Genomic DNA, 21,045 nt, shown 5'->3' with positions numbered 1-21,045 from the left:
GAAAAACTCATTTATAATCCTGTCGGGTGTCAGCAAGGCCAGGGAAGTCTTTCCCCTCCCCAGTCTGCCTCAGGCATTGTCACACTCTGAGCTCTCATCCTCTGCAACCTAAATCTTGGAACACAAACACTCCCCAGTCATGTCCTGCACCCTTCCCGCCACTGCAACCTGTCGAATCTGCTTCTGTGACACATCACTGAGACAGACACTGCCCCACCTAAGGCTTTGGTGGCCACCCTGCCTGTAGAGTGACACTCAGCCTTACTGGAGAATAAGACCTCTCCGTGGTCCAATTCCTGCTTCCTTGTCCACATGAACCTTCACCTTCCATATCTGCCTTGCAGCACGGCCTTCTGCAGATGCCCGTGCCATGTCTTTACCTCTCTCTGCTTCTCCTCACCCCATGCCCTCAGCCTGGCTTCCTCCACCTCTAAAACTGGGTGACTAATTTCTCCTTCTAGGCTCTGCCGTCTACCGTTACTTCATTCAGGGTGACTTTCTTGACTTCCCACACATAGGCAGAACCCATCTCTGGTGATGATATGCCGAATCACCCAGACTATCTTTATCTGTCAACTATTGCCACATAAGATGACGTGACAGCCACCTCCAAGCTCTGTCCTCTGTAAATGAACATTTATCCATGTTTACAAGTCAGGAGGGGAGGGTCTTCTGGGCCCGTGGGTGAAAGTGTTGAGAGGCCAAGACACAACTCCACGCTGCCACCCTCAACAGCCTGAGAAGTTTGCTTAGATCTGGGGGGCCCTTGACTCAGCCTAAACTGGGGTTTGTTGCTTCAACACTCTACAGGATTTCAGGGGGACCCTCAGAAAGGAAGATAACCCTAAGCAGAGGTGTCAGCTTCCTGAGAGAGTGCAAGCAAAAGCAAGATTACCTGCATGTGGGCCCAGGCTGCTATGGAAAAGACTAAGCAATTATTTGCCCTAGCGTTAGCCGTGGACACACCTTGGGGACTCTTGACATCTCGAAAGCTTGCAAAGAAACCCCACCCACCCACCTTTTGACAGGAGAAATGGGTGAGGTGGCTTCAGAAATGCCTGTCCTGGCACATTCTTCTCTTGGGAGCAATGAGACACTCGAGAGACAACAGAGGATGCCTGGTGTCCCCAGACCTAGGTTAGAACTCCCAGGCTGTCATTCCCACCGCCATATTGTCTCCACTGACTAACCACAGCTGGTGTCAGTGGGAAAGGAGGGGGCTTCTCCCAGGACCGGAAAGAAGGCAGGTTGCTAAGCAGCCATCTAGCTTAGCCTGGTGCTGAAGCCCCAAACCTCAGATTCCTCCGGACTCCCCCCACAACACACACACTTTTCTTTTCCTAAGCTCCACCCCATCGGCAAGCCCTCGGGCCATCTTACACACACTTCCAGAGCCTCATACACCTCAACCCCTCGACTACTTTTTCTGGCCCTGGCCAACTTCGTTCCTTCTCTAGGTGACTGGAACAGCATCTTAATTGGCTCTCTGCTTCCACTTCCGCTTCCGCTCCTTGCAGTTCACTCTTTCCTAGCTTCCAGACTGATCTATTCAGTGCATTAATCAGATGGTATCCGAGGTTTTCCAATGACTTCCATCTCCCCAGAGGAAAAGGAGAGCAGCCCTCAGCAGCGCTGGACAGACATCCGCCATCTGCTCACTGCTGCTGCCCTGGCCTCAACGCTTCTCTCCCCTTTTGTTCGCTTTGCCCCGTTCACTGCCCCTCCAGCTCTTCCTCACCAACCCCTGACCCTCTCCCTTTCGCTCTGCACTCTCCTTCCTCTGGAGACCGTCTGGAACATATCACAAATTTACATAGCTGTCTCCCTCACCTTCCTCTACTCTTCATTCAAAATCACCTCCTCCGGAGCTCCTGCCTCACCATCTGGATAAAAAGGTGACCTCTCTAGGTAGCCTTCCTTCCCCAGTAAAATGCAAGGCCCACAGGAGTGTGGTTCTTGCTTCGCTTATGGCTGCATCTCAAAGACTCTGTGCAATCCCTGGCACGGCGTGAGTACTTAGTGGCTCTTCACTCAGTGGCTATTTAACACTGACCACATATCTTGATCTTATTATCATGTAACAATGTCCCCATGGGCAAGGAGAACCCATGTCACTCCTCCTTGTAGCTCCAGCGCAAGGCAGCTCAGGGAGCACACACTTTCCAAGGTGAGGTTCCTGGAAGTCACTCAGCCTTTGGGTTAACACATTCTTAGCCAGTTTCTGCATCTTACTAATAGTGTTTGGAAAGGAAGTGTCTCCCAGGGATTGCCACAGGCTGAGTATAGACTCAAGCTCCAATTTCACAAGCAAGTCAGCCCACCATCTAACTCTGCACAAGGGCTCCCATTGGCACCGTTCGCTTTGGACCAGCAGCCTCACAAGGGCAAGACATGACTGCCCAACTCTCCTTGATGTCACTGCGGCCTTTAACACCAGCCCCTCATCTTAACTTCTCTCTCACCGGTGAGGACCCTGAACAATCCTCTTTCCTTCTGCCTGCCAGAGCTGTGCTGGGGTTTTAGAGCATGTGCTAGGGTAGTTGGTGCTATAATTCAATGAGTGCTTATCTACCCTAGGATACTGATACCTGAGTTTGAATCCTGGCTGTCGTCAAGTCTCTAGACTTCAATTCCCCATCCAGGAAACAGAAATGTCAATAGTATCTGCCCCCTAGGTTTCCCACGAGAATGTGGCAAGCTGAAAATGTATAGCAGCCCAAGGCTTAGCACACAGCAAGCATTCAATAAACAATAGCTAATAGGAATGGCACTTGTGATAGATGTATAGTTTATTTGATACATCTGTAAGAGAATATTACAGACTGGATGAATTACAGAGAAAAGAAATTAACTGAAGGCTGGGAAGTCCAGCGTTGATGTGTCTGCATTCAGTGAGAGCCTTTTCCTGCCTTATCCCATGGTGGGAGGTGGAAATACAGGAAAATTCAGAAAATGAGAGCATTATGAGTACAGCCTTCAGCTCTTGTCATAATGAACCCATTTCCCCAATAATGGCTCTAGTCCAATCCCAAGATCCTCCCGACTTACTTACTGCTTTTTAGGTCCTAAGTCTCCTACAGCACTGGGAGTTAGGTTTCCAAGATGTGAGCTTGGGCGTCACAGTCAAACCATGGCATTCGAACCAACCATGCTCAGGCCAACCCTGTGGGGAGGCAGGCTGTGGGGAAGGGGGCCCTTCAGAAATTTCTTGTTTCGATTTACAATCCTAACAGATTTCCTCAGTCACAGCTTGGAGCAAGCATTCTGTCACAGAGTGGAGACATATGTTTACTAGAGGGAGTGTGTGTGCACAGTGGTATGTGTCATTGCATGCGCGCGTGCGTGTGTGTGTGTGTGTGTGTGTGCGCACGCGTGCGCGTGCATGTGCATGTGTGTGCATGCATGCATGTGTGCGTGCATGCACAATAAAGAACCGCCAAGGCAGAGAAGAGGTCAGGGAGGGACAGTGAGGTGTGGACTTCAGGAATTGGCTAAGGTATATCCAGGGTTGAAATCACTGTATTGTCAGCAAGCTGTCAGGGAGCTAAGGAGAGGCCCTGGTGAGAACTCTGCAACAGATAACCAAGCAGCGACCTTGCTCTGGGTATATTTGTGAAGCATGTGGTCTCCTCTATAGACACAGGAGCAAATCTGATGTGCTGAGAAACACACAGTCCATGCACATGGCCAAGCTCAGGTCAGAGTCACCAACATCTAGCACAGCTTGCACAGGGATGGATGCCCCCTCTCAAAGGGGCATTTGTAAGCCTTCCTCCCTAGAATGTTCACCCTTGCTACGTCTCGCACCTGCCTCAGCCCAGCTAGCTTCTGCTCATCTGTGGGTCTCAGGTCACACTGCTTCCCCCTTGAAAACGCCTGTTGTCTCTAGGTCAGTGCCATGTCCAGCTCTGTCCCAGGGCACTTCCAGAACCTTGTGGTTTTCATTTGGTTGCTCATAACTTGTATGCAAGGGCTATGTTTTACTTAGATCTGTATTCCCAGTGCCTGACACACTGCGGCTACTTAAATATACTTGCAGCATTAGTGGGTGTGACACCTGAGTTTCCCAAACAGTACTGGAATTGTTTTCTTGAAATGTAGCTCTGTCCCTAGACAAGCCTCTGAATCCAACAAAGGACCTGTTAAAAAGAGCAACAAACCCAGCAATCTGTTACTTCTGGAATTTCACAGATAAGTCACTGTGCTGATCCCCTCACAATGTCGGTGGCTCCAACCAAGTAAACTAAAGTCCAGGTGGGTTATCAATTTGTCCACAGAGGCCCGGTTAGCACTAACTGGTACACACATAGTGTCCCATGTCCAGGGTCCTGGTACAGATGCAGCACCCCATGCCCAGGGTCCTGACACAGATGTAGTATCCCATGCCCAGGGTCCTGGTACAGATGTACCATCCCATGCCCAGGGTCCTGGTACAGATGTAGCATCCCATGCCCAGGGTCCTGGTACAGATGTAGCATCCCATGCCCAGGGTCCTGGTACAGATGTACCATTCCATGCCCAGGGTCCTGGTACAGATGTAGCATCCCATGCCCAGGGTCCTGATACAGATTTAGCACCCCATGCCCAGAGTCCTGGTACAGACAAGCATCCTATGCCCAGGGTCCTGATACAGATGCAGCATTCCATGCCAAGGTCTTGGCACAGAAGAAGCACCCCATGCCCAGGGTGCTGGTACAGATGCAGCATTCCATGCCCAGGGTCCTGGCACAGAAGAAGCACCCCATGCCCAGGGTGCTGGTACAGATGCAGCACCCCATGCCCAAGTCTTGGCACAGAGGCAAAGTCCCGTGCCCAGAGTCCTGGTACAGAAGCAGTGCCTCATGCCCAGGGTCCTGGTACAGAAGCAACACCTCATGCCCAGGGTCCTGGCACAGACTGTGAGCCATCAGAACTCTGCCCCATCCCCAGGCTCCGAGCTTCTGCCCTCTGCTTGCACTATGCACCCAAGGACTTCACAGAGTGAAGATACAGGAGTGAATCCAATGCAGGCTTTTGCCAGTTTTGTTCAAGGAGGCACTGGAAGAGCTACCCCGACAGATGAGTATCCACGCCGAGGTTTCCTACTAGTTCCAGATCAGTACAGTGATGGCCAGTTCTTGTCATTTACTGTTTTAAGTGATTTACCCAGAATCCCTTGTTCTTTGCAAAAAATCAGCTTGCTCTTTGAAAAATAAAAATACCCGATAAAGTATTGAGGAAGTCCTACCTTGATGAGCTTTGTAGCAACATGGGGCTCACTGGTGTGGCAAAAGTAAATAAAACAATTAATTGTAATTTTCATTGTAACAATGAGCACCAGACTCGGGGTCTCACCTGGCATTTCACACCCATCAGCTGATTTCAGAACTCAGTCATGCGTGTTAGATCTTAGCATATCCATCCATCTAGAAAGCAAGAAGTATGTAGAAGGAAACAGACTAGGGCGGGTGCAGCATGGAGCCCTGTGTCAGCTGTAGAGTCCCACGTGTGTCCCTCATGTCCATTACCGTGCTGCCTGTTTCTCTGACCTCAGACAACAGAATCCTCACACTGTCATGTAATGGGGCTTCTCTGTCAGCACCATGGGAAATGGTATCTCCAAAACCTCGTAGAGACTGCATCTGAAGCATCAGAACCCTACCAAGCACCGCGATTCATTCTCATACCCCTTGTCTTCATCCACAACACTCTCCACTTCATTCCCTGGTCACACCCTTCAGTACAGCCTGCATCGCTCACTCTGTCCCTGAGAGAAGCGAAGCCTCCATCCTTTCTCTGAAGAGAAGCCCCCCCAAGGACCCAGCTGCCTGGCAGTTCTCACCTAGGACAGCTTTAGCCCCTGACAGCGTTCACAGCACTGGGCCTGGGGCTGAAGCTGCTCCTTGCCACACCTCGGCCTTACTCGGCTTCTCATCCCAAGAATGTCCATTTTTGAATGATTCCTCATCAGGCCACCTCACCCATTACTAGTCATGGCCACTGCTGCCAACATGACAGCGTGACATACGGGAGGGGCCGCCCACAGTCGCTTCCCCGTAGCTCAGTTGCTACTGTTTACAGTCTCAGTGTTTTGGTGTGAACACACAGCACCCTTGCAGCTCTCTGGCTGGGTTCCAGGATTCTCTTCCTCCAGTGGTCTTAACCTCACCTCTCCTGGTCACCATGAGTGACCTGTGTTACTCATCTGTCACGATCGATGGATATAAACCCTTCACAATCAAAGCATCGCACGTCATACTTTGTGACCGCCCTTAAATCCCCAACTCCAGCAATGCAGTCTTCTTCCAGAACCAGGAAGTCGCTGATACAGTCCTCGTCCCTCTTTCCTCCCCTCCAGGGTCTCCTTGTCATGTATGCCAGCTTCAGTTCCACACGCCGTCCTCAAAACACTCTGTACAGCCCTCAACTCCTCTGGGTTTTCTGTTTGGAAAAACCCAAGTTTCTGCCTTGTTTCAGTGTAAGCACCCAAGAAGCACAATGCATCTAGGGAAAAAAATGACCTCATCTTAAATTGATCACCATAAACCTCAAATGGGCTCTTTCGTGGTATTTGTTTTGTTTAGCTGTTTGTTTTGATAGATTTGATAGAGCCTTGTTTTCAGCTCTTCTCCAACTCCCTATTGAGCCTAGGCTCGTGTAAAGTCTGCTACCTCCTACCTGCACCCCCAGTGCTCCTGATCCATTCATTCCTATATGCTACCCAAAACTGTATCTGAGTTCTTGTCAAATCCACTACCTCCCTTATTAGCTCTCAGTTAATCGCTTTTGTGTATATTTAACTCAAAAAAAGGAAAAAGGGAAGGGAGGGAGGGAGAGAGGGAGGGAGGGAGGGAGGGAGGGAGGGAGGAAGGAAGGAAGGAAGGAAGGAAGGAAGGAAGGAAGGAAGGAAGGAAGGAAGGAAGGAAGGAAGGAAGTTACTTTGCTGATGCCCTGACAAAACCCCTTAAGGGAAAGGGTTTCCCTCTGGCATAGTTCCAGAGGGAAAAGCCTAAGTGGTGGCTGGGAGGACACAGCAGTGGGCAGGAAAGATACGCTGGCATTAGCAGGAGTCTGTTGTACATATTGAGTTCATATTCAGGAAGAGAACTATGAACAGGACCTGGGCTGCAGTGCCTCAAGGCCCCAATCCTACTGACCCAGGCCTCCAGTGAGCTCTGCCCCCTAAGGTGCCACACACACACACACCAGTTGTAGACAAAGTGTTCAAATAAACAAGCCTGTGGGGGACACTTCACATCAAACCACAACCAGAGGGATGAAGGTAGAAATGGAGAAAGCAAGGAAAAAGAAAAGACTCTTGAGCCTGCTTCTCCCAGTAACTATTTAGCCGTTTTTCTTGTCTGCTGCACAACACAACTCTAGAGCATTGTCTGTCCCACTGACTACAAGACCTTTCCTTCTCCTCAGTGCTCTGCGCCCATACCCTTCAAGGTCCCCAGAGCCGTTTCATCAGGTGACCCATGACCCCCAAATCACTATCTTCAGTAATGAAATCCCAATCCTCTTACTTAGGGAGAGTCGTGAGTGAGTGATGGCAGACGACCGTGCTTAGAGCTCCTCTGTTGTAACCGCTGCTGCGGCCATCTCTGGACCCAGCTGCATGTCAGAAACCAAAGCTCCTTCCAGGCACACAGCACACACATCTCCGCTAACATCCCCCCTTTTCTGACCCAGTAGAGGCTTTCTGTAAATATTCCCTCCCCGTAACTAGGTCCCCAAAGGGAAGAATGCGGGAGTCGATTTGAAGTCCACGGTCTTTTGAAAATTGATTTCTCAGATTTCCATTGAGGACTGAGTGTTAATTATCCTGAAATGTGTGGGTGTCTCCACAGCATCGACCTGAGAAAGTCGCTTCACTCTGCCCCATCTGGTAATGAGCCTCTCTTGCTCTCCCTCCTGATTTTTATCTGTCAATCACTTTGACAAAACTGACAAGTTGGAGATCTTCAACAAAATCAAGAAAACGAATAACTTGTTAAAACCGATGCTGTTAAAGCAGCCATCTCAGCACCAAAAGTTTACCATATCAATCGTGTTCTTAGCGGTTTCCATTTGCTATCCGTGTTGGGATCAGAAATTCATCTACAGATTTAACCCAACATCACGACAAAATCCCAGCACAGTTTCCCTAAATATATGAATAAGTTTTCTATTAAGTTTATGTAAGAGGAAAGAATTTTTTAAAAGCCAAAACAATATTTAAATGTGTGACAAAGCTGAGGGATTCCGAGTGCCGAGCCTTGGCTTCAATGTAAAGCTACAAAAATAAAGCCAGAGGATCCAGGAAAGGACAGGCCATATAAAGTAGTATGCTTATTCCAAAAGTAAAATACTAAATCCAACATGCATTTACCATATGCTCAGCCACCCAGTCCTTTGTATTTACGCTAGCAAGAAAAAACTTGAGCTCATACAGAAACGTGTACACTGACATTTATAGCAGCTCTGTTCTTCTTTGCCAAAGGCTAGAAACAACCAATGGCTTCAGTAAGGGAGTGGGTAGACAAAGCATGGCCCCACCACACAGAGGATTCAAAACAGAAAGAAACGAGCTTTTCATGCACATGACTACACGGATGAACTGAAGAGAGATGGTGCGGAGGGAAAGGGGCTGATCTCGAAGGGTTACACACACTATACAGTTCCCATGGATCTGCCGTTCTACAAAAGGCAAAACGTTAGGGCCTCCTTCTCTGGCACAGACACAGCTCATGGCCCAAAGAAGCACAGCTGTGCGCAGCGGTCCAAAGCGTGAGTGATGGGGAAGCTCGCTGGCCTCTGCCAGTGGGGACTCCGCCTGCGGGGCCTCCGCAGTGAGGCAGCTCACCGACCTCCATGTGGTACAAACACCTTCCCCATCACCATTCTAAAGAGCAGACTCGAACATTCCCTAACAGGAGATCAAGCAAAACAGGCCTAGGCCTACACAGCAGCTCACAAAAAGTATGGCAAGGTCCACATTTGGACATCCCACCTTCTGGTTTTATGGAAGCCCAGAGGTTTTGACAAGCTGAAAAGAACTTCATCTTCCACAAGGCACCAAGGAGCACTGTCTTCCCTTCTTAACTATTGCAGTGATAACATACAACAAAGGAGACTAGAGAACTAGTTTGTTAGGGCTCGTAGGTCGTCACGGTGGAGAGGTCAGAGCACTGAGAGCCACACACTTCTTTGGGACATTCTAAAATAAGATAGAATGAAAATAAACCAACACCGAATGCAAAAATAAAAGTTATATGGGGAATAAACAACACAGGGTGGTAAAGCGGGCTAGAAACCAGGTACATACATGCGTGGAGGAGGTGGGGGCAGCCACTGTGTCAAAGCTGTCACCGGGTCAGAGAGGGGAAGACTGGGAGCTAGCTACTGACCAGAACAGTCCCGGTGGAGCTCAGGCTGTGAAATCATCATTCACTGGGACAATAAGACGTACCAGAGGACAACTAGAGACCGTGGCTTAGACAACTCTGCTCAGAGTTTTGCTGTCAAAATAATGCAGGAAATTGGAGCAGTAATGGGAGTCAGGAGAGATTTATTTTTAAGACAAAGAAATAACGGCGTGTGTGTATGCTGAGCCAGGGGGAGGCGGGAAAGCTGGCAGCACAGGGAGGAAGGAAGACTGCCGGGAATGTCCTTGAGCAGTTATCTAGCCTGAGTGGAGGAGCTGGTGTAGGAAGGAGCAGAGGTGACTGGGTCCAATGTAAGAGAGGAACAGGCTTCATGAGCGCAAAGGCATGTGGGTCTGTCCGTGTGTGGCGGTGAACACAGAGAGCTTCTCTTCCGACAGCAAACAAAGTCCTCTGTGACCCGCGCAAGAGGAGGTATGACCGCACAGAGCAGTCACATGCAGCCCTCTGAGCTCTGGGGTCTCGGTTTCTTCGCCTTCCAGCTGGAACTGATGACAGTCCCTCCATTACAGGTTTCTGTGAGGACAAAGATGGTTCCTCTGTGCTGCCCGTTGGCACCGGGAAACCTCTGCATCCCCAAACATGACCTCTGAATGATGTGGGCTAGGGCAGGCTCTGTGCAGGTTCACTGGGCATTCGTTCCTCTCCTGTGGAACTGAGGGTAGAGGCCCAGCTTCCCTTACCCCACAGTACACAGAAGAAGAGTTGCACCTCTCACCGGTAGTGGTAGGTGCACTCCACTACCTGGCATGCTGCAGATTCTTGAGAATGAATGAATGAACGAACGAACGAACGGTGAGTGGGTGAATTTAGGGATAAAGGAAGACAGAAAGCAACTTTCATGTCATTACATGGTAACATCTAGTCTTAGATGCCCAAACCTACAGCACTCTCCACAGACCCTGCATGCCAACCTGCCCAAGCTCGGTTCTGAAACTTCCTTTTTCTACCAAAATCATGAATAAAAATGGAGCATGGCCATTCTTGTCCAAGAGTATTTTCTTGATCCTTCGCCTTCCCCCAGCAAACAAGCACTGCTGACCTCTAAGTCTAATGCAAAGTGACGTTCTGACGCAACATCCAGGAGGAGCTGAAATTGACTCCGGCAAACGCCTGCACTGCTCCCCTGCCAGCGGCTGCCTGTGTGCTGAGGAATCCAGGCTTCGGGAGGGCAAAGCTGTCCTATCTGGCTGCTGCAGGCTGTGAGCCCCTGGGTTGTTGATAGTGATTAGCATAGCGACATTTGACATGTGTGTGATTTCAACTAAGAAATCAAAAGGAAAGTATCAGGGAGAAAATGTCTAGGGGGAAGGTGGTGAGCAGGTGGCGTGGAACACTCTCTTTTCCCAGCATTTTGGAGCACTGTCTGGACTCTGAACTATTTCTTAGGAAGAGAGACAAGTTGGAATGTCACTAAGTAAGCCTCCCAAAGATATTCGGAAAGATTGGCCTGGGGAAGGAGAGACCCAGAAGCAATTCATTAAGGAAGGGGAGATGCTGGTAAAGTGGTCAAGACCTAGGAGTGTTTATTCAGCAGCAGGGAGCATAGAAGCCCAATTTGCTAGATAAGTATGTATATGGGGGGTGCATCATGTTAGATGTGAATTATAGTTCATATTTTAATGTATAAGCCAGTTTTCCAGAACATGAAAAAGACACATCTGTGGGGCTGGAGAGATGGTTTGGTGGTTAAGAGCACCCACTGCTCTTCCAAAGGTCCTGAGTTCAATTCCCAGAACCCACATGGCGGCTCACAACTGTCTGGTACCCTCTTCTGGTGTGCAGATGTACATACAGACAAAGCATCCATATACATGAAATATATAAATAAATTTTAAAAAAGGAAGCCAGGTGGTGGTAGCACATGCCTTTAATCCTAGCACCCGGAAGGCAGAGGCAGGAAGATCCCTGTGAATTCGAGACCAGCCTGGTCTACAAGAGCTAGTTCCAGGATAGGCTCCAAAGCTACAAAGAAACTCTGTCTCAAAAAGGAAGGAAGGGAGGGAGGGAGGGAGGGAGGGAGGGAGGGAGGGAGGGAGGGAGGGAGGGAGGGGAGGGGAGGGGAGGGGAGGGGAGGGGAGGGGAGGGGAGGGGAGGGGAGGGGAGGGGAGGGGAGGGGAGGGGAGGGGAGGGGAGGGGAGGGGAGGGGAGGGGAGGGGAGGGAAGGGAAGGGAAGGGAAGGGAAGGGAAGGGAAGGGAGGAAAGAAGGGGAAAAGAAAAAGTATACCTGTGTATATGTTTTCCAGTTTAGCCTCCCAGCCATAGCTTTCCAGTAAAGCCTTGTGAGCCTTGTGAGACAGTCACCAGCACAGACAGAAGTGACATTTCCCGACAGTCTCAGAATCGACTCAGTCTTGGGCACAAGGACCTACTGCTTTGAAAGAACCAAGCAAGGCGGGGGGGGGGGGGGGGACGGGGGAACAGATACACAGACAAGACAGATTCCTGGGCCCAATCCCTAGGACTTCTGGCTCAGTGAGTAGGGTGGATCTGGGAATCTGTGACTTCAGCAGGTACCTGAGTGACTGCTGCAAGTGGCTTGTGGGTCACAAACTCAGCAAATGCTAACTTAGAGAAGTCAGGCCCAGTCTAGCGCAGGCCTCTGGCTCCCAGGCCCTCCACAGGTTGACTGTTGGCAGCCAATGCTGAGCCTCAGTGCCAGACTGCGCAAGTCATACAAGTTACCCTGTGGGGCTCAGTGTGACACACCCTGATTTCTCTTTATTCTGTTAGAACGATTACAGGAAGTTATCTATGCAATGCAAGGATTTTGTGGTGGGCGTGCTGGACCTGTGCCGAGACACAGAAGAGGTGGAAGCGATTTTAAATGGGGATGTGAACTTGCAAGTCTGGTCCGACCACCGCCGTCCAAGTCTGAGCCGGATCAAACTCGCCATTAAATACGAAGTCAAGAAGGTAAGCTTCCTCACCCCTCCTGGCCTTCCTGCCTGGCTTTGCGGGGCCGCTGGCCTAGCTTCGTGCTCATGCATATCCGTGTCCCCACAATGTGACTGTGATGACACCCTGTTCTGGCTGGACAGGGAACTGCCAGTTCTGCAGGGCTGCTCAGATCTCACTACCCCTTCCTACCTGGGCTCCTATCCCCCAACAGAGTGGACTCCCAATCAGTCCAGGGCAGGCCTTGAGCCTGGAAAACAAAAATCACAGTCTCCAAACTGCTGTAGGAACACTTCTGGGAGAGCTCCCATGGGCCAGCAAGGCAACCCCAGGCCTTGCTGAGAAGCACAGCCTTGAGCTGTCTTTCTGCCCTAGGAATAGTCACATAGAGAGCAGCTTGGGGAAGAGAGCAGGTGAGAGCCATGGACCCCAGAGTCTCATAAACGTTCTTAATAGATAGCTCAAGTAGATGCCCAAAGGAAAGTTCATCAACTCGTCAGTGCCTACCAAGGTGTCTCAGTACCCCTGACGTCCCCAGCCAGAGTTACCCTGAAAGACCCTGTCTCACAAAATAAATCTTTTTTTTTAAAGTAACTAAATGATATTTAAATGCCCCAATTTGGGTTCTGGACATTTCTCCTCTTTCTCGATTATCCAAATGGGAGCAGGCAGGGGGCATAGGCATAAACCAGCCATCAACAAGGGACCTAGGGAGTTTCCATGATTCATGAGGTTTTCTGTTCTTTTACTTCAATAATGATTATAAGTCCTGAAGAAAACTTATTTCCCCAAGGCTCTGAGCCCAAAAACAAAGCAGAGTTTTGCCAAGTGCTGGGGGAAGTCAAGCTTCAAGTTCAAATCTATTTTCTTAGTTTATGGGATGCATTTTTAACCTAACTCTGGAACTTACCGGGTTTTCATTTTGCTTTGTTTTTAACCAAAGCACAGAAGTCTCATTCCAAAACTGCCAGGACTTCCCACACCCCTGGGTTCAAGCAAGCCCGCTGTGGGGACCGTGTGGCATTGGTGACGATGAGCTCGGGGTCCTCCACGTCTCCACAGACCCCTCTCGTTGCCAGCGAGTAACTTCCTGCCCTTTGAAGGGCAGGGTGACTGGGTTTGAAACAGCCAGGAAACAGGAAATACTGGGGGGTGCAGTTTATAGTCACAGGATTTGACTAGGCGATCACAACAGTGCCTACCTTGTAGCTAGGCATTGCCATTCCCCCCGCCCCCGGCCCCGAAATACAAATTCAGATCCTCTAGCAAAATTGTCATTGAGGGTAGAATTACCCAATGAACCCAGATATCTGGCCACTTCCTCACAGCCAAGTCCCTCTTACTGTCAGCTAAAGGCACAAATGACGTGATAATGAATGAGATAGGAAGCCCAAGCCCTCCATGGTCATGGTTGTTGGGGTCAGAATAAAAAGGCTTCAGGAGGGAAATTATTTGCCCTAATAGAATTTTCCAATTAAGGGAATCATAAAGGTCTCTGGAAATATCTGTCACGAATGTCAAGTGTCTGCTGCCTCCGTAGGTGGGAAGATGGTAAAGGATCTGTGTGGAATGCTAACCTTGCTGATTTCAGAGACCTCCGCCGGGCAAATTCCCTCAGACCCTGCATGCCATCATGCAAAGGCAGACAGCCCTGTAGCTTTTCTTGACATTTGTTCTATTGTGAATCACCAATGAAAATGCCTAGTATTAGAAAGGCTTATGAATCATACAATGGACTTTCAGTTTTAACTTAGGAAATTGAGCATACTTTCATAAATACAGTACTACCCTGGACATTCAGGTTGCAAGTGACAAATGTCAAGGCCAGTGGACAAGCACATTGATGGCCTTTTGTATCTGATGAATGGCTGGATAGATGATAGACAGACAGATAGACAGACAGACAGATAGGTAGACGAACAGACAGCTAGGTATATGTTAGATAGATAGATAGATAGATAGATAGATAGATAGATAGATAGATAGATAGACAGAGAGACAGACAGACAGACAGATAGATAGATAGGCAGGCAAGCAGACAGACAGATATAAAGCCTGAGGTCCTGCCCAGGTACTATCAGATCAGCCCATTAGTAAAGAGATCAAGTCAGATTAGTTATTCTTCGCCATTTTCACAGGCATCTAATCAGATGTGACCATTTAAGAGACAGAAAAAAGATTTTACGTTCAAATGCATTTAGATACCTTGAGTTAAGCAAAATCAGGCAGATGCCTTTGCTTCAAGACACCATAGAGCCTTTACTTTGTGTGACTACTCTCACAGAAAATATAGCATTCCTTACAAGACCCCAGAGCTCACTGTCTCATCATGAAAAATTGTCTGTTTTACCTGTCTGAGGAAGGTGAACACAACCTCAGCCTCTCTGTGTAGGAAGTGTTTGCACGTGAGCGGCTGGGGCCACTGTGCCTGACCGTGCATGGGGTAGTGCCTCTTATCTGAGTGGCTTTAATCCTAGAACTCAGGAGGCAGAGGCAGGCAGATCTCTGTGAGTTTGAAGCCAGCCTGGTCTACAGAGTGAGTTCCAGGACAGTCGGGGCTACAGTCTCAAAAACAAAAGGGGGTAACTCAACCTTGGTAATGCAGCACCTAGAGACAGTGTTGGAGATGTGGCTGAGGGCGAGCCCAGTGAGGTCAACTTGAGTCTAACCATTTACTAATGGAGTCACTTGAGCAGTCACTTAGACTCTGTGTGCCTACTGCTCACATCACTAAAGGTAGGATAATAAGGCCAATTTCACAGGCTCTGATGAGACTCAAGTGGAATAAAATACGTGTATCTTCAATATGGCCAGACCTCAGCCCCTGCAGTTATGAAGGAGGCAGTGTTATCCTGCTCACTGCAGGGCTTGCAGCCAAGGGGGCATATCAAGGGCTCACTTGAGGACGTATCTGCCACCCACCTCCGACAGCAATATCACCTTATGAGAAATCAGAGATAAGAGCCTCTATCCCTCATGTCACCTTGCACCAAAGCTCTACAGTGACTAGGCTGTGCCCTTCAGCTACTCAAAACCACCTCCCCCCAACTCTGGCTTGTAGCTGCTCAAAATGTTTCATCATCTCCTTGGGCCATAGCCAGCTGAATAGGCCAGCTTGCTGTCTATCTCTGTCTCCAATACCCTTCCCAAAGGCCTTCCTCTTCCACAGTCTACTGCTCTAAATACGCTTGGGACATTTCTAGGCACACCCTCTGGAAAGGTCCAGCTACCCTAGATCTCAATTCCAGCTCAAGCTTGATCCATAAAGCAAACGCAGTATATGGTATGTGGTGACACTTGGTGACTGTCACAGAGACCCAGAACCTGTCTTTAGTGGTGCATACAATTTGTCTAATGGAGGATACAGTCTCACTCCTCCTCCTTCTCTTTATTGCTTCGTGGCCCGTGGACTTAAAGGGGTGATGTCTGCCTTCCCTAGGGAACAGTTTACCCAGAGTCGCTACACAAAGGCTGATTCAACTGTGGTCCAAGGGTTCCTAACCGGACAGCAGAATTTGGGAACATCATGCACATGGTATACTGCTTTACGAGTATAAAAGATGCAAAAACAGAGGGTCGTGGAGGCTTGTGCAGTGGTTGCTGGACCAGGCATTTGCATGCAGCTGTAAAAAGGAAGCCCAATTTGCATTAGAGACCCTGGGATGCTGGAGATGCCAGGATCTTGGGACATCTCCCTAGGCAGCTGTTTTTCGGCAGGCTCCGTGACGTTTTCAGTTTAGTCTTTTCTCCTCTCAGATGAACTTGGATTTTTCTCAAGATGAAGACTTCAGTCTTACCCTCAGAGCACCTTTCCTATTGTCCCAGTGCACAGCGGGAGGTTTCTCTTAAAGATGCTATCTTCAATAATTACAGCCACCCATCTTGTCTGTAACTCTCTCCTTTCCCTTCCGGTTCCCACATTCGTCAAATATTTTTGCTCCATTTACTTGCACTGTCTCTTACCCACAGATTCGAATGAAAGCAGTGAGAAGTAGCCCTTGCCTAGCCTACGAGCTCATGTCTTGAAATTCCTTCTGGCAATGTCGCCAATAATTCTGAGGTATCAGATCACAGGCAGAATATAGCTAAATTCCTTGCCAGAAAAATAAAAAAAGAAAGAATGGTTTTTATCCCCACTCCTGACAGAGTGCTTATTACCCTATGAAAACTCAAGAGCAGGGCCTCCCCTGTTCATTCTGTCCTTCTAAACTCCCATAAGGATGGTCCATTAGGTTCTGCTTACAGCTTTTTAGGGCTTTTCTAACTCTAAGTTATACACAGAGAGAGACACACACACACAAATTAATCTTGAAAAACAGCTCAAAGGTCTACTGACCACGTGATCACCTTTAATACAGCAACAACCCTACTCCTAGTTCCAGCTTCCTGTGTTAGTTACTTTCTCATCTTGAGACAAAAATACCCAACAAAAGCAATTTAAGCTGGGCAGTGGTGGCACATGCCTTTAACCCCAGTACCAGGAGGCAGAGGCAGGAGGATCTCTGTGAGTTCGAGGCCAACCTGGTTTACAGAGGGAGTTCCAGGACAGCCAGAGAAACCCTGTCTCAAAAAGAAAACGCAAAACGTAAAGAAGAAAGAGTTTATTTTATCTCACAGTTTGAGTGTTCGGACCATTACATGACAAAGAAGCAGGGGAGTCAGTCTGCATCTGTAGTCAGGAAGCAGGAGAAGGCTGGTGTTCGGCTTGCTTTCTTGTGTTTATTCAGTCCAGTCCAGTTCTCCTTCCCCCACCCCCACCCCTACCCCCGTCAACCCAGTGGAATGGTTACAGCACACATTAAGGGTGGGCTCTCCCACCTCAATCAGCCTGGCCTAGGAACTCCTTGGCAGATTTCCCCAGAGGCTTGTTTTCTAGATGATTTTATTCTCTGCCAGTTTGACAGTCCGCACTAACCATCACACATACCGAGCCAGCAACCTCTACAACTCTTCCCCTTCTGCTACCCTCATTTTGAGATTCTTCTATAAGCACAGGGATAGAAACTTGTAAAAATGTGTCCACGACTCAACACCATGTTAGTCTTTCCTCAGAGGGCAATGCTGAGCGGGAAACAGCTCAGTGGGAGAGTGTCTGGCTACAGGGAACTTGGGCCGGATGAACACCTTGCGCTTCATTTTATAGACATCTCATAAATGGATCCATTTTTCTTCTGGGAAAACTGCTAGCAGGAAACAGAGCCCGCTGGACAGCAGCCCTGCACCGCAGCTAGGAGCGTGATGGCAGGTTTCTTGTTGCCCAGGTCTATGGATATAGACGCTAGCCCTGGGGCTCAGGAAAATCACATGCTGTTCTAACCTTCCAGAGCCTCACAGGAAAAAGAGAAAGTGAGGTCCAGCAGCAGCCACAAGCAGCTGGCATTGTCCCCCGTGTGCAACCTCCATGGACAGGACACTGGGGAGAGGGCAAATGACCTCTGTTGAGTCCCATTTCATTTCCTCTGTCTGCACAAAGCACAGGCAAGGCCAGTGAACAAAGGGGACCTGGGGACAGGAGGCCTTTCCGGAGGACACTGGAGGGGCCACTCAGACAGGCACATGCCCAGGCAGACATTCCCCCACTGTGCTTCCCTGCGGCACATTGTTCCAGCAGATGCTCAGCATCGAGATGAGAGCCAGCAGCCTGGCTGGTCAAGCGCTACCCCAAACTGCGCTGTGTGAGGCTGCCCACTGCCAAACCATGTTGGTACCAATGCGTCAATCATCGATCTCTTCAGGGATTCCTTCCCTCACTTCCGTGGCTCCAGCCTGGCCACGTGGCACAAAAAGCGCTCAGTGTCCATTAATCACCTGGCTTGGAAGGGCTGTCTTTTACTCCAGGAAGTGTGGTTTTCCCGAGCAGGAAATGTTAGTGAAAGAATGAATAGACAGAATAAATATTCGTGACTCGTGATCCCTTTTCGGCCTGAAACACCTCCTAAAGGAAGCAGTAGGGAAGTGCCTGGCAGACGCCTGCTTCCCTGTGTCAAAGTCTCAATGCCTTTTATGTGTGTAACTCCATCTTAGAACCTCAGTTTTCCCATCTATATGCAAGAACATTTAACTTAATAAACAATCTTCAATCTTTATTAGAACACATAATCTAAGAAAACGGTACGCACATAATAGATTAGTCAATGAACAATATTTATCATGTTGGTTTTGCATGCAGAACTACCCCTTTGACTAAATAAGCACCTCTCAGTTCAGTACCACTATTTACAATGACAGGTCATTTTTTTCTGTGAGGAATGCCCAGGGAAGCAGTCCCCAACCTCCACCCAGCATCACCCCTCTCAACTGTACCAACCAAAATGCATCTGACTGCAGTCTCCTTCTGAGAAAAAAGTGGACAGAAACACCCTCTGTGGGAAATTCTGGACTCATTTCCAGACTCTGGGCCACACAAATCCGTTAGTTCTAAGACTCTAGGATAAGGAGCCATCGCTATCCAAGGACTCTCTTCCCTAACAGAGCCACCTGGGAGCTCTGTGACCGAGGCCTGTCCCTAGCCAGTCCTGAACAGTTAGCCTCAAGGGAAGCGTATCAGTATTTTTAAAGCTCTCAAGAGATTCCCAGCTCTGGAACATGAATTCACAGAGGGTGGGGTCTCTCTGGAAACAGTTCACCTCCTGTATGTCATGTGCTGTGTTCAGTAGGAAACTAAAGGACGTGCTGCTCCTCCAATTCTGTAATTAGGTCTCGTGATTAAAAACACCTCTAGCAGAACCTAGATGACGTTCAAGGCTGTCCCTAAAGTATAGACTCAGCATCTCCAGTGCCTCTGCTATAAATTGTGTCCCTTTGGGCTTAGAAACCTCAGGAAACATCTTGCTATCCAGGGAAACCCCGGCAGTCTCACGTGAGTCCCAGTGGGTCCTGTAGTCAGAGGGAAGCAGTGCGGACTCTGCCTTCAGGTCTCACATCACGAAGCACTGAATACTTACAACTGGTCTCAGGCACACTGTGTCTCATTAGCCTGAGTTACTACTACATCCCCGCATTCTACCCTGGCCGGCTGGAGGGACACAGTATGTGGGAATGCCTGTCGGCCCCTCTGCTCTCCTACAGGCAGGTTGTAAAATGCCTGACACAATTTTCTCTAACGACAGGACACTATGTTAATTTGCAGAAGGGACCCCTGGTCCTGGAGGTGAGAGCTGCCACTGTCACCACAGTTCAGAGCGTGGCTGCCTTTTTACATGGACCATTGTGTAAAAGAAGAATCTTTCAAAGCACTTTTCCCTTTGGTTATCACGTTTCCTGTGCCATGCTATTTTAATGCGCTCAACTGTATCCATTGGGTGCTGGGCTTGTTGCGACAGACTGAGCAAGATCACGACTGCATTATGAATGGAGGGTCAGCAAGCAGGAAGGAATCTGAAGGGCCTTTACCACGGGAACAGAAATTTCTCTTCATCCCCAAGAACAGATGCAAACCATTTACTATCACAACATGCAAAATATAAGAACTGTCTTCCGATTATCATTTCTACCCCATAAATCAAAAAGAACTTGACTTCTGGCTAACTCTAAATAGACTTAATGCTAAAGAAAAATGTACATTTGGATCATATGTTTTGGTTCTAAATTCCCATAGATTTAGACTTTAAATGAGGAATTGATCTTTCACAAATTCCTTCCATTATGTCCCACAATGCCCCATTCCTTTTTAGCACTCATCTGTCTAAAGACACTTGCAAATCCTCTTTATAAAAGGCGAGTTTTGTAAGTATAATCGCAGATGGAAAACTTTGCTTAATATGGATGCGTTAGTTAATGCAATCTGAGCCACAGTTGACATCATGCCTGAATGGTATTAGCCTCTAAGTGATCTTCCTGCATCTTCTCTCTCCCTGGCGCGTGCATGCGCACACGCGCACACACACACACACACACACACACACACACACGCGCGCACACGCAGTAATCATATCAGGTCATGTCCAAGCTGAAATCTGCTATCTCAGTGTAAACGAGGAGCTCAGTCTGTGATCCTCACTGAGGCTGGGTTCATGGCTCACAGTTGGTCACGAGGGTGATGTCAGGACAAACTACAGAAGTCGCATGGAGTAGAGAAGCCAGTGGTGGCTTCCCAGAAGTCTATGGAGAGTGATTGGCACTGGAGGTGCCCCCCAGGAAGGCTGGGTCGGTGCTTAAACACAAACTACCTTCAAGGAGAGGCCACAACCTCCTTAGCAGAGGAGCTCCCATGGTGGGGATTCTGAAAGTGTCTCTCTGAGTGAGCCTTCAGCAACCTAGACTCCAGCAGCCAAGGGTGGGTGCCCTTTCCTGGTCAGGGAGACCCTGGTAGGGTGGCAGTATCTTTCCCTTCAGCAATGTCAACCCCCCCTCCTCAGGCCCCACCCTGCCATCCCCAGGGCCCACCCCACCACCCCACCACCCCCAGGGCCCACAGGCTGCTCCGTGGCCTTCCTCACAATCACGTCGCACGGAACTCCCTCTGGACCTCCCCCATGGCCTGGCCCTCCTCTTTAAACCCTCCACACTCCACAACAATGTCCCTTCAGCTGTCTGGATTCAGAACTGTCTCTCAGGGGGCGTTGTGATCACCCCGTCTCAGCATGACGTCACCGTCTATCCCTTGCACACGCCGCTCTCCATCCCAATGCTGTCCTTTGTGGAGGACGTGATATGTTTTTTATTTAGTTATTTGCTTTTTCACTCAAATCCTCCAGTTAGAGTCTACACTGTGTCCTTAACTTAGGGCAGACCCAGGCAA

At 49.0% G+C, this 21,045-nt stretch overlaps 1 protein-coding gene across 2 annotated transcripts in view; it reads left to right on the top strand.

Annotated features, from left to right (window-relative positions):
• Positions 1-21,045, top strand: part of Trpc7 (transient receptor potential cation channel subfamily C member 7) — a 120,582-nt gene that overhangs the window by 28,387 nt on the left and 71,150 nt on the right. For both annotated transcript variants that reach the window (XM_085699613.2, XM_048447705.3), the window contains exon 3: positions 12,141-12,323. In XM_085699613.2, the coding sequence (XP_085555739.2) occupies positions 12,141-12,323 (183 nt within the window). The remainder of the gene's footprint in view (positions 1-12,140; positions 12,324-21,045) is intronic.

Source organism: Myodes glareolus, chromosome 14 (assembly GCF_982192425.1).
Source record: "Myodes glareolus chromosome 14, mMyoGla1.1, whole genome shotgun sequence".
NCBI classification, from domain to species: domain Eukaryota; kingdom Metazoa; phylum Chordata; class Mammalia; order Rodentia; family Cricetidae; genus Myodes; species Myodes glareolus.
Note: the sequence above shows the minus strand (reverse complement) of the source record. Positions and strands in the feature narration are given on the sequence as shown.